The sequence below is a fragment of the Ciconia boyciana genome, chromosome 2 (genome assembly GCF_034638445.1).
Source record: "Ciconia boyciana chromosome 2, ASM3463844v1, whole genome shotgun sequence".
NCBI lineage: Eukaryota > Metazoa > Chordata > Aves > Ciconiiformes > Ciconiidae > Ciconia > Ciconia boyciana.
In genome coordinates, this window is record NC_132935.1 from 91620088 (window position 1) to 91635651 (window position 15564).

Sequence of the window (15564 nt, forward strand, 5' to 3'; positions counted from 1 at the left end):
TTATCTTCACAATACTGAAGTGTCACATATACATATATTTTTGATTGTGCTTCAAGCCGTTTCAAGATTCAAAACTCCCTTGACAAGATTCAGACAGGCGTAAACTGTTTCAGAGGTACAATGTTTCATTAGAAGAATAAATAGGAAGATGTACAGCCTGGGTAAGGTGAATGTAAAGAAGTGTCAGGGAGGAAGATCTGAAGGTAATTTAATTCCATTTTGATTTTTAAGCTGTCCTCGAATGTTATAAAGAATAAGAAAACCTCAGTTTGGACCAGCAGAAATACACACGTGTATATACAGCTGAGAGGCTGTAATACAGCCAAAGCAAATCTGTCCTTAATACTTCTAATGTGCACAAGCATCAAGACTAAGAAGGGTTTTCAATAGATAGAGTTAAATCACAGTGAAAAATATCAAGGCAGAGTGTCAATAATTTTGGAAATATCTGGGCTCATAATTCTATCTGGAATCATGTATTACTGCCCACATCCCATATTCTACTGAGGATCAGGCACCCTGGCTCTGATGGGGCACAGTACCTTCTGCCAGATAGTAGAAGGAGCCATTGCAGTCTAGGTCAATTCAAGTCTCTCTCTGGAGTCACTACAATGACACCACAAGCCTAATGCCTTCAGGCCAACCACCTGGATTGCATCCAGATATAAGAGAACACTTGTATGATGAAAGGGTAGCTCACAAGAGCAGAGGGACAGACGACAAAGATGTACTAAAAAAAAAATGCAAATCAACAACTGCAGAAAATCAGACAAGCAACACCAGAAAGGAAAACACAGAACAGAGAAGCAGAAGTGGAAAAAGAGAAGACAAAGGAGACACCGAGGAAGAAGAGAGCTCTGCCTATCCTATTTCTTCTGTTTCCCTGAATATCTCATAAGGTACAGAGTGCTATTCAAAGACAGATTATTCAGAATTAGATGGAGGAATTCAGAAAGATGGTCTCAAAGTAAATTGCTTTTGAATAAATGTTCTTATTCACATATGTCAGTGCTATTTACCATGTTTGCACCCCAGTGAAGCTCCTCCTTTAATGATGACCTACCTTTATTTTCATGTAAATTTGCAAATTTTTGTATTGTGAGAAATGTTTCCCTCGACAAGACATTACAGAATAATGGAAAGATCAAATGGATGTGGCAAAAGAATTAAAAGTCTGTTCTCATTCACATTAGTGAGTAACTGAGGTCTCTATAATCATGTTATTTAAATTCTGAATTTCAATACCCATCTCAGCCAGCTTTCAATAATACAATTCCTCACATATATCAAAAGTCAGCCTAAATTTTGAATATCAAAGAGGGAAATAAAAAGTTTAAAGAATAACATGAGATTCTTACACCAGAGGAATGTTTGGTTCTCTTCCTACAACAGGCATTAAAGGAAATATTGCCAGGAGCACACACAGAAGAGTCCAGATCAATGTTGTTGTCTAAAAGAAGAAAAACAAATGAGATTTTTGGAGGTCATGTGGGCAGACAATTGTTTAATCAGAAAAAAAACACTTCAGCAAACTACTAACGGCTACTAGCATCTCCCACAGGCAAAAACACTCCTGCATCTGTCAAGAGTAAAATTAACTGAAAAAAAGGCACAGGTTCATTGGTATTACAGCGCTTCAATTTAATACAGAAAAGAATCTCATTTACACAGCTGTCAAAATCCTATCAAAGACAATGTGAATTAAAGCTAAGCTTACACTTAAAAGCCCTTTCTCAAAGTGTGGCCTTCACACGCATTGCAGTCGCCAGAAAGCTGATGAGTAACCTTATGGAAGAAAGGAATAAAACTAATCTCATCAGAAGTTTGCAGCAGCTAACTAATCACCTATTCTCTAGCAATATGGTAACATTTTCCAGTCTTTGAATCTGAATGCTATTTGATTTAACCACCATAATCATCTAAGTAGTTCTCTCAACTCTTTGCTAGGAGGGGAAAAAAAAAAACCCACCTTATCCCAGGTATTTTACTCTAAATAAAGACATTAAGAGCTATATCACTTGAGGTTTTCAAGCTCAAGACAGATTCAAGTTCCTGAAAGGAAATTTTCAGTGCTACAAAACATCATCTGTGTATACCGAGCTTTAAGACAAGTTACTTGATTACTCAAATACAATTTAAAAAATTGTAAATAAACAAATACAAGCCTCCATCTTGACAGTTCTTGCAGAGCAAAACTTAGCAATTTGAATCCAATTTTTTTAAAATTAAAATGTTAATTTCACCCCAGAACTCTAGGTTTCAGGTATCCTGTGAAATAAGAGATGTTTGAATAAACTAATGGAAGAAATGTCTCTTATATTAAAGGTCATGCTGCTTCACACCCTTATCTACAAAAGTGAAGTTTTTTCCTGGGAAAAACAGTACAGAAAGCTGCCTCTGAGGAATGATACGTGCCAGTTGATTGCAGACAATAATGAATTGACAAGCATTTTTTAGTTACCATCAAATTTTTATTCCATAAATGATCATATTGCTTAAATGGTGGCACTTTCACCAATCATGTATGTCAACGCTTTTGTCACTACGACAATTTGATAAATTATGTGTATTTCATATGATTTTAAGTCAAGTATTTTTTAGTTATCATTGACAACAGAAAATTGATAGCTAACTCAGAGGTACCCTGAAATTCTTAAGCAGTCTCACTACTTATGTTGTATAAGACATCTATCCAGATCATATTAAACTCCCTTGCCTTGCTACATGCTGCTCATGACAGAGATCAGAATAGGAGCATAACTTAACAAGAACCTAAAGCAGCATTCCAAAGAGACCAGTCCCAACATCCTAAGATGCAATCAGCTGTTAGCCATTTAAAATGCTCTTTTTAAGCAAAGCAATACAGTACCTTTGCTTGAACCCACAGCTGTGTGATCACTGGCCAGCCAGCAAAGACAAGAAGACCAATAGTAAGCATAGAGCGGTAGAAAAAGCTGAAGACCTAATTAAAAAAAAAAAAATCCAAGAGAAGACTGAAAACCAAGCAGATTAATAAAACTTACAATTCCTCAAAGAGGTAGAAAGCTAGCAATGAGATACCTTGTTGATACATATGGATAAAATACTTACTAGTATTTCAATTCCCAGTGTACAAACCAAGAAGAATCCTATAGACTGACCGATATGAAGTGACAAGAGATTTGTGGTAACGTCTTGAATAACAGGAAGCCTGTTCAAAATGATGGAACAAGATAGTAATTATTTTTAAAAACAGAAATAATATAGGATTTTACCTCTGAAGGGCAGGGAGGCGGTCAGAGCACAAGAAATGTTTCAGGTATTGCTGATTGTGCCTGCTGTTTAGGAACAGAGTGGGTGATGGCCTGAGGCTCCTTCTGCCCAGTTTTACTTGATATAAAATCTACAATAAAACCCTCCAGCTTTTCCCCTCCCATTTCTGGCACATTTTCACCAGTATTTGGACAAGCTTCAGATTATTCTTTATCCAAATCATCTCTCAGTTTATGAACATTTTTGGTTATGCTGTGCTTAATGTCCATCATAACTGATGAAATATTCATAGAATCATAGAATTGTTTAGGTTGGAAAAGACCTTTAAGATCATCAAGTCCATCCATTAACCTAGCACTGCCAAGTCCACCACTAAACCTTAGGGACTAAACCATGTCCCTAAGCGCCACATCTACATGTCTTTTAAATACCTCCAGGGATGGCGACTTAACCACTGCCCTGGGCAGCCTGTTCCAATGCTTGACAACCCTTTTGGTGAAGACATTTTTCCTAATATCCAATCTAAACCTCCCCTGGTGCAACTTGAGGCCATTTCCTTTTGTCCTATCACTTGTTACCTGGGAGAAGAGACCAACCCCCACCTCACTACAACCTCCTTTCAGGTAGTTAGAGAGAGCAATAAGGTCTCCCCTCAGCCTCTGCTTCTCCAGGCTAAACAACCCCAGTTCCCTCAGCCGCTCCTCATCAGACTTGTGCTCTAGACCCTTCACCAGCTTCACTGCCCTTCTCTGGACATGCTCCAGCACCTCAATGTCTCTCTGGTAGTGAGGGGCCCAAAACTGAACACAGTATTCGAGGTGCGGCCTCACCAGTGCTGCGTACAGGGAGACAATCACTTCCCTAGTCCTGCTGGCCACGCTATTTCTGATACCAGCCAGGATGCTATTGGCCTTCTTGGCCACCTGGGCACACTGCTGGCTCACATTCAGCTGGCTGTCAACCAACACCCCCAGGTCCTTTTCCTCTGGACAGCTTTCCAGCCACTCTTCCCCAAGCCTGTAGCATTGCATGGGGTTGCTGTGACTCAAATGCAGGACCTGGCACTTGGCCTTGTTGAACCCCATACAATTGGCCTCGGCCCATCGATGCAGCCTGTCCAGGTCCCTCTGCAGAGCCTTCCTACCCTCAAGCAGATCAACACTCCCGCATAACTTGGTGTCATCTGCAAACTTACTGAGGGTGCACTCAATCCCCTCATCCAGATCGTTGATAAAGATACTAAACGGAACTGGCCCCACTACTGAGCCCTGGGGAACACCACTTGTGACCGGCCTCTTTAGAAAGAGAAAAAAATCCCCAGTTAGCTTTTCCAGTGTTTTATGAGGCAGCTCATTATCTAACTGCAGTGGGTCTCATTTTCTCTGAATAATACCAAGTTGGTATCTACAGAATTGCCAGTTGATTAGATAAGTAATAGAAATCAGAAGGTAAGAAGTATTTTTGGATTTGGAGGTAAAGGAGACCCAAACAAGACAAGTTTGTTTCAATATCAGAGCACAATCCTCAACATTACTAGCACGTGTTCTCCAAAAGCAGCTGGACTTCAGCATACTTGACACTTTGCAGGATCAGACTATTTCAAAATTACTGAAGAAAAAGAACAACCTGTCCCATTTTACAAAAGAAGTTAGCTGCTACAGGTATTTGCCCAAGATTTTAGCACCCTTTTGCTACAGTGATGAGAGTACTACAAACATTTTGTCTTGGAATGACATTAATTTATTTTTGCTAATAGAAAAGATATCCTCTAGAATTGGCAGCTCTATCAGTCAGTTTGGAAACTACTCTATATGTCAAGTGAAATATAAAGCAGAGTCCTCTGGAATGTCTCAGGAAGTTGAATAAAATTATATCTAACTTTTTCTCCCAAACTTATGGGAAAAATTTAATTGTCAACAAAAAGGAAGCACAGACCTGGTTTTATAAAACATTCTTCATAAAATGTATTCTTTACTTACTCTCTCACAACTGCATACCATACTGGTACTGGCAAGAGACAGTATACGTAGTATGTCCAAGGACATGTTTGAATCAACAGGAAAAACGTTATTATTATTCCAACAAAGGCAAAACCGTAGAAGAGAACAGTAGATTCCTGAAAAAAAAATAATGGTTGGACAAACATTCCTGAAACAGCAATAAAAGGTTTTAAACTACACACTATTTTCCATTTGTTAGTTACACAGTAAAGCAAATGTTATTTTAACATAGCCACTCACGCTGCCTTGTGTCTAGGTACACAACTCTGGACGCTGTTTCCAGCCAGAGGAAAAAAAACAACAGTAGGATTTGCAGATCTAATTCTAAATATGTCTCTACATAAGGTCCTCCAGTAAAATCTGCACAGGAAGGCACACTTGTACAATCTGGAAGCCCAATGTATGCAATGTTATTCATGTTCAATGGATACTTGAAATCCATTCGAAGTCAGAGACGCTAAGGGTCTTGGAAAAAAGAACTCTCTTAAATTTAGATTCTAAAAATAGACTTGGAGCATAACCTTTTGAGTTCAAGTTCATAGCATTACAGTCAAAATGTTTAATGAAAATTCCATTAGCACATGTTTCCTCCCCCTGCTTGAGACATTTGTAAGAGAACTAATTAAATTAAAATATAAAGTATTAAATCCTAGTGGAAAAAACCCAACTCTTCAGGATCTAGGGACAGCTACTGAAGGAGGCTTGCAACCAAGCTTCCACAGGAGAGATGGCCTTACTCAAACAACCTACAGTTTCAAAATACAACAGAGGACTAGAGTCACATGGCACTGAAAAGTTCATAGCATAGCTAGAGCTTATTATATTTAATCATAACCTACAATGCCAGCTTTGGGCTTTTCAAAAATAAATAAATAAATAATAAAAAAATTAAGATATGAGATTAGAACATTCTCCCTACCATGTACTCAAAGAAACACGTTCTTGGACTGAGCGCACTGTAAGGAGGAACACCAAAGAGAGAAAGGAAATTTCTAAAATGGGTAATCTCAGACAGGTACGCTAGTCCTTAACCATCAGGTAGCAGCAATCTCTTGTTTGTGCAAAGAGAAGCATTTAAACAATCACTCTGCATCTGCTTTTTACCTGGTAATTGAACTACTCTTCCTTATTTAGGGACATTCAGATATCAGAAGAATTACTGGTAGGGGAATCTTATGTACAAGTTTTAAATAAACAATTTTATCTTTATGTATTGCAACTTGACATAGCAAAGGCAGCTTTAGTGACTGAGTAGTCTTTAGTGTACTGTGTAGGTCATGACTGAAGACACTGTTTTCTTCTACACGAATGCCAGTTTCTTTGAAAGAGTTATGTAGACAGATATGTGACTGTTAAATATGCTGAGAAGAGGAGACATTCAATTAGCAGTTCACATAGATGGGTTAGCATTTTTTCTGGTTCATCCCCCCCCCCATAACTGACGTACAACTGCCTTGATCTAAACTGACAGCAAATGCAAGTTAGAAATGATTTTTAAGATAGAATTTCTGCTAAGATATGCCATTAAAGTAAGAAAAAATGTCATATAGAAAGCTGACCTAATGCAATTTTATTAGTTTTAAATTTTACATTTGCTGACATATAGACAGAACGAATATGTATAGATATGACATGCACACAATATAATTTATCATTGAATGAGTAAACACAATCAACATTTTATTCCATACAGAGACATAAATATTATAGAGTCCAATATAGTTGGTCATGCATTGAAAATGGAAATGAGATTTGCATTTTCTGTGGATGTTTAAAAATAGATTAAAAGGTTAGGCTTCTTGCTAAGTAAAACAACACACTACTCTAAAAGGAAAAAGTTTTTTAATATGCAGCATAAGAAGCCAAAAACTTTTAAAGATTATATATACAGGATATGCAGTTTCAGTATTCAGAGGCTCCTTTCAGATTTTATAAGGCTGTACTTTGCAGAAGACTATTTGTCAATGGTAGATTAGTTTCTCAGCAAAATTCTTTAAGTATCTCCAATATTATCTATAAACCAAATAACTTCCATATATGAAGCATTAGGCTCACACTGTGATTCCCTACATGTTTAGGAACACTAAAAAAGGTTTCTAAAGAAAAAGGCCTCTTACTAAAACTGGGGAAAGAAAAATTCTATAGACGAAGAACTAAGAAACCTATTTTTTTTTCTACCAGTGTCATTAGCATAAATTTGCCTTCAACAAGTAAAATCAATATACCAAATGAAAATCTGATGTCAAGTAAAAATGTGACGTTTTTGCTTGATGTAGTTACTAATATGCCCAATACTCAGTCTATTTAATGTAATTATTTTGTTCATATCTAACATAACATGCATCTTGGATTATTTCTTCTCAGTTATTTGATGAAAGAAAACCTAAATCATGCAGTACAGCACTTATGAATATTTTCATTTCAATTTTGTTTGATCATTTTCATTAAAAGCCAAGACTATCTCATTTCAGCCAGTAGTAAAAACCTCAAGACAGCATGATAGGAATTTTCTCAGACTAATATATTGAAGACAGTAAAGATGCTAAGTGAGTGCTCATTCTCATTTACATCACCAAATGAAACAATTCCTTTTATTCTGAAACAAATTCTTGAAGTTTGGGAGATTCCCCCCCTCCCCCCAAGGCTTTAATTCTTCTCTAATGAAATGCTAGCTTTTTGCCTGTTCACCTTTTTGAGGTATCTCTTTTCCTGATGAATGACTGAAAGTAAATTAATTTCCTAGGATTTTGTACTTTGTGAAAAATCAATCCATAATAATCTTGTCAAAAAGAGCTTCCTTCATCTTTGATGTCTTCTGCTGAACCCTTGCAAATCACAAAGAGCAAGGGAGCAAGCCAATCTGTGAAACCACAGTTCACCTTTCTATTAAAACAGGTTATACATTTTAAAAACACCATGATTGGACTGCACAGCTTCTGAAAACTGATTTCACATTGCCAAAGAGGACAGGAATAAAATCATTTACATGCTAATTTTTTTTTTGGCCTTACAGTAAAGAAAAAAATAAAAATGGAAGCCTGAAGTCTGTATTCTTCCAAACAAAGTATTATTACAACAGAGTGCTGACTTTACTACAATTAATGCTGAAAATTGACTTCTGGTTAGAGACAGACCCTCTAATAGTTTGAAATCACTATGTTTGCTTACACTTGCATTAGCATCTAGTAAAATGCACAGCTGTAGGAAGGAAGAAACTGAGAAAGCGCATTATTGCATACTCAGACTTACACGGTTTAGGAATACTGATCCTAACAAATGGACCAAACAGTATTTTTGGTCCACACTACACAGGATTACACAGGTCCACACTACACAGGATTACAGTAGCTAGAAAACTCTACAGCTTGCCCGTTTCCACGTGTAGTCAAAAGAAATGGAAGGTGCGCAATTTGGTCTCCCGCACAGAGACTGAGCATATATATAATGCTGAAAATGGATAGAAAAAAATCACTGCATGTTTCCGACCTACCTTATTATGAGTCTGGACAGTCTTGGTCAAATTGGTATGGGTCTTGATAATCACCAAAATCACGTAAGTTGTCCAGCCCACAAAACCCATTGCAATACTTAGACCCAGGAATAATCTATCGTAAGTATGGTAATAAGACAAGCCTTCCAAAGCAAGGTTAATCAGGGTTTTGCACAGAGATACCTAGAGGCAGACAAAACATATAAAAGCAACAGTTTAGACTAGTGTAAGCTCCATTCCACAAATCTACCTAACTGACAGAGACTGGAGCTCAAGCACCCCCACTACTCTTGGCACATATGTCCTCTCTGCGCTCAGGTATAGTGTTTTGGCCAGCACCAACTGCTGGAGTACACACCGCTTTGGACTCCTGTTGGACATAAAGTCAACCATCATTTGGCTCCCCCGCCATCCCCCCGGCCATGACAGTGGTCAGATGGTGAAAGCTACACAGATAGCACACCTTGAACACCACCTACTGCCAAGCATGCCACTTGTTTTTCGCATGAGCATTTGACCATATATATATTCCACTATAAGCAACCCACAAAGAAAACCAGTCATGTGCTTCTGAAGGCACAACATTTACATAGGAGGAGGATTATGGATGCAGCTGAAATATGGTCACTCTCCACAGCCTGAAATACTCCCTTCCTGGGGTTTGATGTCCTCCACTTCAGTGGTACCTGATATCCCCAGCGCTTTGCCTAAGCACCAGAGGTGAATTCGGAGACTGAACTAGAGCCCCAGTTTCATTCACAAAGCAGCTGCTTGGGGTTCTCAGGATCCAAATAATTTGGACGCAAGAAGGGTTGTACCCAGTCTAACCACAGGTCCCCTTACTCAGTACCTCCACTGGGGAGACACCATGATAAAGACAGTGGTTCTTCCCACCCCGAGTGTCATTCCTTACACAGAGGTGTGCTGACCCCTGTGATTTAACCAAAGATGGGAAGCTCAGCTATGTAATTTGTAGTCACAGAGGATTCTCTGGTGATTAAAAGATCTGTAAGGAAGAGTATAATAACAAGTTGCACATACATGGTGATGCTTCTTTATATGTCCAGGTATCCAGTTGGGACTTAACAGCAGCAATCAACAGAAAAAGGTGTGTCAAGTACTGAAGAGATCACAAGTCTGCCACTGGGCAAACTCACCCAAAATCACGTCATTCCTGAGGATACAATTATGAATGCATATTTGCAATGCAAAGAGCTGCAGAGTTGAGGAGGCAAAGAATCACCTGTACCCCAGCAGCTGATAATGCACCGACCTTTCTGCATTGCGATATAGGAAGCTGAGGATAACCAGGACACAGGCACAAGCCCAATGCATTAGTGATCAAGAGTGAACTTGAACACATGGGGCACTCAAATGAACAAGGGGTAAAATTTATATATAACTAACAACACAAACTCACAGATTCTACTGCTGAAATGTATAAAATGTGTCCTATAGGTAAATGTGTGACAGCCAAGTGGTAGTATTAGGAAACCAAAAAGAAAACCTGCTCCCACAGCAAAATATATCCATTGATTTAAACTGAGCTATTTCCAGTTTACAATGAGGTGAATAAAAAGGCACAAGCTATAAAACAGGTTTAGCTGTCCTGTGCATAAAATAGTAATTTATTACCCTGAGAAACATATTAGGGAAAAAGAAGAGCTGAACCCTAACATATAGTGGAATTATTCTTCCATGCATCTGGCAGGTTAAATGTGATCTTACATATTCAACTTTTTTAATGTACTTTTTAACACAAAAGTCAGTGACCAAACTAAACCTGTTAAAATGAAAGACGACTTTGTATCATTTGGCTCTACAAATTATTTCTGTGAATGTCAGAATACAAGCGGTAGTAAACTGCACCCATTAAGTACCCTGTTGCACAGTGAGTGGTAGCAAACACTTAGGAAAGTAATACTGGAACTGGGAAGCATAGAATAATTCCACATATGGCTCCTAGTCTCTGACAAACTGAAACGTGAAATTAAAAACAAGAACAGTTGGTTCAGGTAAAAGAACAAAACAAAGCAGGATCTATGATAGAGCAAGACATCATACTTTTTTTCATGCAACTAGCAGCTTAAGTGTGAACATGAACTACATTCCTCAGTTTCTCTCTCAATTTACCCTTTTTTACAGTGGAAAATGAAAACATACACTGTGTGTTAGTATACTATGGAATGGTAACAAACAGTTTAAGAAGTATGAGAAAAAATACAGCAAGTCAATATTATTCATTGGAACTGATGTCAAAATGCAAAATTTTGGAGACTTACAGTGGGATTTTTTTTGCGTTAATAAGCGAGATGTGCATCATAAGGAAGGAAAAAAGTTTTATTTCCGAGTTTCATTTCAAGTTAAACAAATCTAAATATTTACATATAATAGAAGTTCCTGTAAAAAGTTTCTAGAAGGCATATAGCAAAACCAGACTTACCGCTTCATCATACTTCTGCTGCTGAATATATAGTCTTGTTTTCTTTAAAAAGTTGATCTGTTCAGAATCAGAAAGTGGTCTGTACAACAGTATAAAGAGATATTAACATTTCTTCTTTTCACAAGCAGAGGAAGAGGCAGAAAAAATTAACTTTGTAATAAAAAAATTACTCTGGAATGAAACATACCAAAATATTCTGAACTTCATTAGAGGTAATTACGTAATTGGAACTAATCTATTCCTCTACATTCATCTTCACGCTTGTGTCAACACTGCTGCTGTCTAACTTATCCCAAGATCTTTGCATTAAGAGACATTTCTTTTATGTAGGTGTTCCCCTCTAATACTGCTGAAAATTATCTCCCTTGTGCATTATTATTGACCATTGCTCAGATAAGAAGCACTGCACATATTAGAATTAAGCAATTTAACTGATTTGATAGATGGTTGTAAGCAGTTCATCAGCCTGTCAGCGTAGGATGAATTGTTCAGGTTCCACACTAACAGTAGATGATGCCTAATAATCTTCTCTTTGAAAAATAACGAGTTTGTCTTCTGTTACATAGGGAGCTGTTAGCAGAGTCCCCAGAGCAGGGAATAATGTAGTTACCTGGCTACACTGAGGTCAGTGATAAAAATCGCCTTGATTTTAATGAATTTGATCATCAATCTAAATAATTGCTACAATTCTTCCCTTGCAGAAAGTAGCAACATGGAGAAAAAAGCCAGTCAACCAATCTCCACCAAATGAAGGGGGAAGGAGCCATTTTTCCTTTACGATTTTTTTTCCAAGTTAGGGACGGCAGCAGGCCACTGGATCCCAGGCTTACCCTGGGCAAATTACAAGCCACAACGCAGTCACTGTCACTCTAGGCACCACAGGCAAACTAACATGGGTCACAACTTTCTGATAGCTGACGAACGCATACAGCAGTTTTCCTTCACGCCTTCCACAACACCGCTGTGGCACAGCATCATCTCCCCAGCATATGATGTCGCACGCCTCCCTCCCTCATTCACATGCCTCATACACAACCACCAACTTCATGTTTCAGGCTGTGCCAAATCAGGACCAGCCCTGGGGTCTCACTCCTACTATTTACATCAGCAGCAATCACCTGTGTGTGAACCACAGCTGAACCACAGGGGCAGGTCTTGATTTATGCAACTACTGCATGGAAATGCTAATTCCTGCAGCTCCAATCAAACACTTGGGAACCACTTCTGCCTGCCACCCAGAAGCAGTTGTACATCATCAACATACATACATATCATATATTGAGCCCTGAAATATATTAAAAGGATTCCATGCCTGAACAATCTGAATTTTTATTACTAATAACATCCTGGTATATTTTGAAACTGTTTCCTTGAGTTCAGAGCACAGCAGTATTGTGCAGGAGTCTTCTAAAACACATTGGATAATAGCAGCAGCAATGTACCTTACTTTTGAGAAGAGTAAATGAAATAACTGTATTAAAAAATGTTTGACTCTTTTCAATCTAGAAAAGAATCAAAGGATGGTATCTATAAACAGGTAGAAAGAGAGAGGTCCTGTGGGAAAGGAAGAAGGGAGGAAAAGATGATGACAAGGGGATGGTAAGTGTTTGATCACCTTAACTTTGGGGGGAGAACAGAGGATTTTAGAAAACAGAGTTGAAAAATAGCAGAGTGAACGTTGGTTGTTCCTGCACCTTCGTGACACGTCCCCATGAAAGCCAGCCTTACAGCTCCACAGGCCAAGGGTTACCAGCGCGCAGCCAGCAAGTACACACCAAGGCTGATGATGACTCAAGTTAGAATCAATTCTTCAAGTAGGTGAACCAGACCCAAGTACTGCCTCAAGGAAATCTGTAACCCTCAAGTTTTGCTAACTTTTTTGGCAGGGGAAAGGGAGCAAAACACCAAACCAAGGTGAATATTTTCACCATGTGTGGAGAGTAATAGGAGGAAAAAAAGGTATCTTAGCTTTTAGGTGAGGATTTAAAAAAATCTGGAATAAATATTAAGCAGCTTTATTTAGGACTTAAATACATCCAAGATGTTCCTACGTTCACTGTCTCATTTTTATTGTTTTACACATACTATTTTCTGTGGATTTTATCCTTGTCATATTCAATGCAAATTTTTAATAAGCTAAAAAAGCCTTAATTTTATCTTTCACTTTATATCTTTAGTCATTTAGCTATAAACCCCTTAATTATCTTTTTATTCTCAACAAATCGTTTTATTATTAATGAACAATAGTCTTTACCTATTCCTTCTTAGATGACAGTACCTGGGATCTCTGTTCATGGATGGTGTAACAGAATAAATGGGGTTTTTAAACAGTAAAGCTTCAGTAAGTCAAATGCAAAGGCAATTATTTTGTCAAATGGGGTTACCATTAGCAGGTGCATTGTTAATTTTCAATAGCTAACAACATACCACACATTTTACCTTAGTTCCATATGCATGCTTTTCAAGATGCTGAATATACAATTGTCTACAGATTGTTTTTGTAAGGTTTACCAATTCCACCAGAAACTAAGGACTGTTCATATATAACTGTATCAAAATGCAAGTTTCACTCTGAATGCAAGGTTTGATCATCATCTTAGATATATTTTGCCTCCATATTAACCAAAAGCTCAAAGTAGCGATTAGAGAAATTTTGCGTATCACACCAGACTAGAAAAAAGAGTTACCAAATATGCTGATTATCCCTTGGTTAAGGAACGGATATAGCTCACCATAAGCAGTTTATCATCCATGGAGGACCCCCTTTGTCAGTTCCTAAAGCTGACAAAGTAGATGGGAGATTTAAAAGGAACCCCTTGCAAGACATAGCAGAAAGTGTAAAGAGACAAAGCTGAACCATGAACAGAAGTGGAAAGTTGCCTATAGAAAGAAGGCAGGAACTTTAGAAATGGTGATTCTGTAAAACCTACAAGACTCGTCAAGCAACAAAAGCACAAGGAAAATTTAAATCTGAGAAGTTAAAGCTTGAACTATTCTTAGCACCACTTAATTTTAACTTAAACTATTTAAAAGGTTTGAATATGAGACAGTGTTAGAAAAGAATAAACTGATCAGTTATCTCCCTGTGTTTTAGTATGCAACATGTCAGAGGCACTACTAGTATGCCAGTGTACTCTCAAGGTCACTTAATGCACACATCCATGCAATTAATATTAATACTAATGAAGTGAATTTACTGATCATTATTAGAAAGATTCTGAACTCTATAAAGAAAACTAAGTTATGTATGTATATGTTCGTCCCAGCTACCCATGACCAAAATCCAATTCTACCAAATTCAAGATGAATAGTCTTGACTAGTAAAATCAAAAGTCTTTTTCCATAACACAAAAATGCTTGTTCTATTAATTAACAAACACAAAGAGAATTCAGTCAGTGGACTCAACTCTGTCCTCCTATTCTTGTCTTGAAAGTATTGCAAAACACATGCACTGTAAAGTGTAGTACTCTGAGGTTTAACTTACAAGAAAAACCAAGAACTCTATGGTCACATATATTATAAACACACATTCATTCACAATATCATCAGGATTCTAAAGACTTAAGATTACATTCTTCACAGGAAACAATGGTGGTTCTAGAAGAGTAATTTTGTTTTTCATGATGGCTATCAGAGATTAATTTTCTAGTTCCAGACAGAAATCACAGCTTCATCCATGAATAAACATAATTAATTATGAAACAAAACAATTGGGCTAATTGTGCAAGTGCTTGTAAACTATCCCTTCTGAGATGTTAGCTACCCTTGTCATAAGTATACCTGACAAAATTAATCTTTCCAACACATCATTCACGCTTCATATAAGCTAAGCTATTTGACAGCACTAACAACAAGACTGTGATGAAGTACATTCACCACAGCAATGTCAAGGGGACCTCTCTTTGGCCAATGAGTCTTGTTTATCATCACACTAGAGAAATTACCATCCCCAACGGCACAGGTAGCATGCTGCAGTCAAATCATGAAATAAAAACCTTGGAACAGAAGGAGATGTCTTGCAAATATATCTGTATCCACCACTGCTAATTTGTTAATTTTATTATGCCTGGTTATTTGGGTAGTGATTTATAGTCATTTTATCGCACAGTAAATTTCCCAGAATTCTACTATAAAAAGTAACCCCTTAGCATCTGTAGTAGTTTAACACTTAAATGCTGCAGATTTAATAATGAAAGTCAAGGAAGCATCACAGACCTGCAATGCAACATACAGAGACAGGCTGAGATCTTTGCCTAGCTCACTGTCAGGTGAAAACAAATTTATTTCAGCTGCTTCACTCCACACACACACATCCCTGTATGTAAAACTGATAGACTACTCATGCTCGAGAACTTAATTTCTTGCAGGAGGACTCAAT

The 15564-nt window shown here is 37.7% G+C and overlaps 1 protein-coding gene across 5 annotated transcripts in view; it reads right to left on the reverse strand.

Annotated features, from left to right (window-relative positions):
• Positions 1 to 15564, reverse strand: part of PIGN (phosphatidylinositol glycan anchor biosynthesis class N) — a 110030-nt gene that overhangs the window by 35124 nt on the left and 59342 nt on the right. For all 5 annotated transcript variants that reach the window (XR_012041024.1, XR_012041025.1, XM_072853150.1 and 2 more), the window contains exons 14-19: positions 11186 to 11264; positions 8743 to 8925; positions 5232 to 5368; positions 3091 to 3190; positions 2870 to 2962; positions 1359 to 1450 (exon numbers count right to left, since the gene is read on the reverse strand). Coding sequence is in view for 3 of the 5 variants with exons in the window: in XM_072853150.1 (XP_072709251.1) it covers positions 1359 to 1450; positions 2870 to 2962; positions 3091 to 3190; positions 5232 to 5368; positions 8743 to 8925; positions 11186 to 11264 (684 nt within the window). In the remaining 2 variants the exon portion in view is untranslated. The remainder of the gene's footprint in view (positions 1 to 1358; positions 1451 to 2869; positions 2963 to 3090; positions 3191 to 5231; positions 5369 to 8742; positions 8926 to 11185; positions 11265 to 15564) is intronic.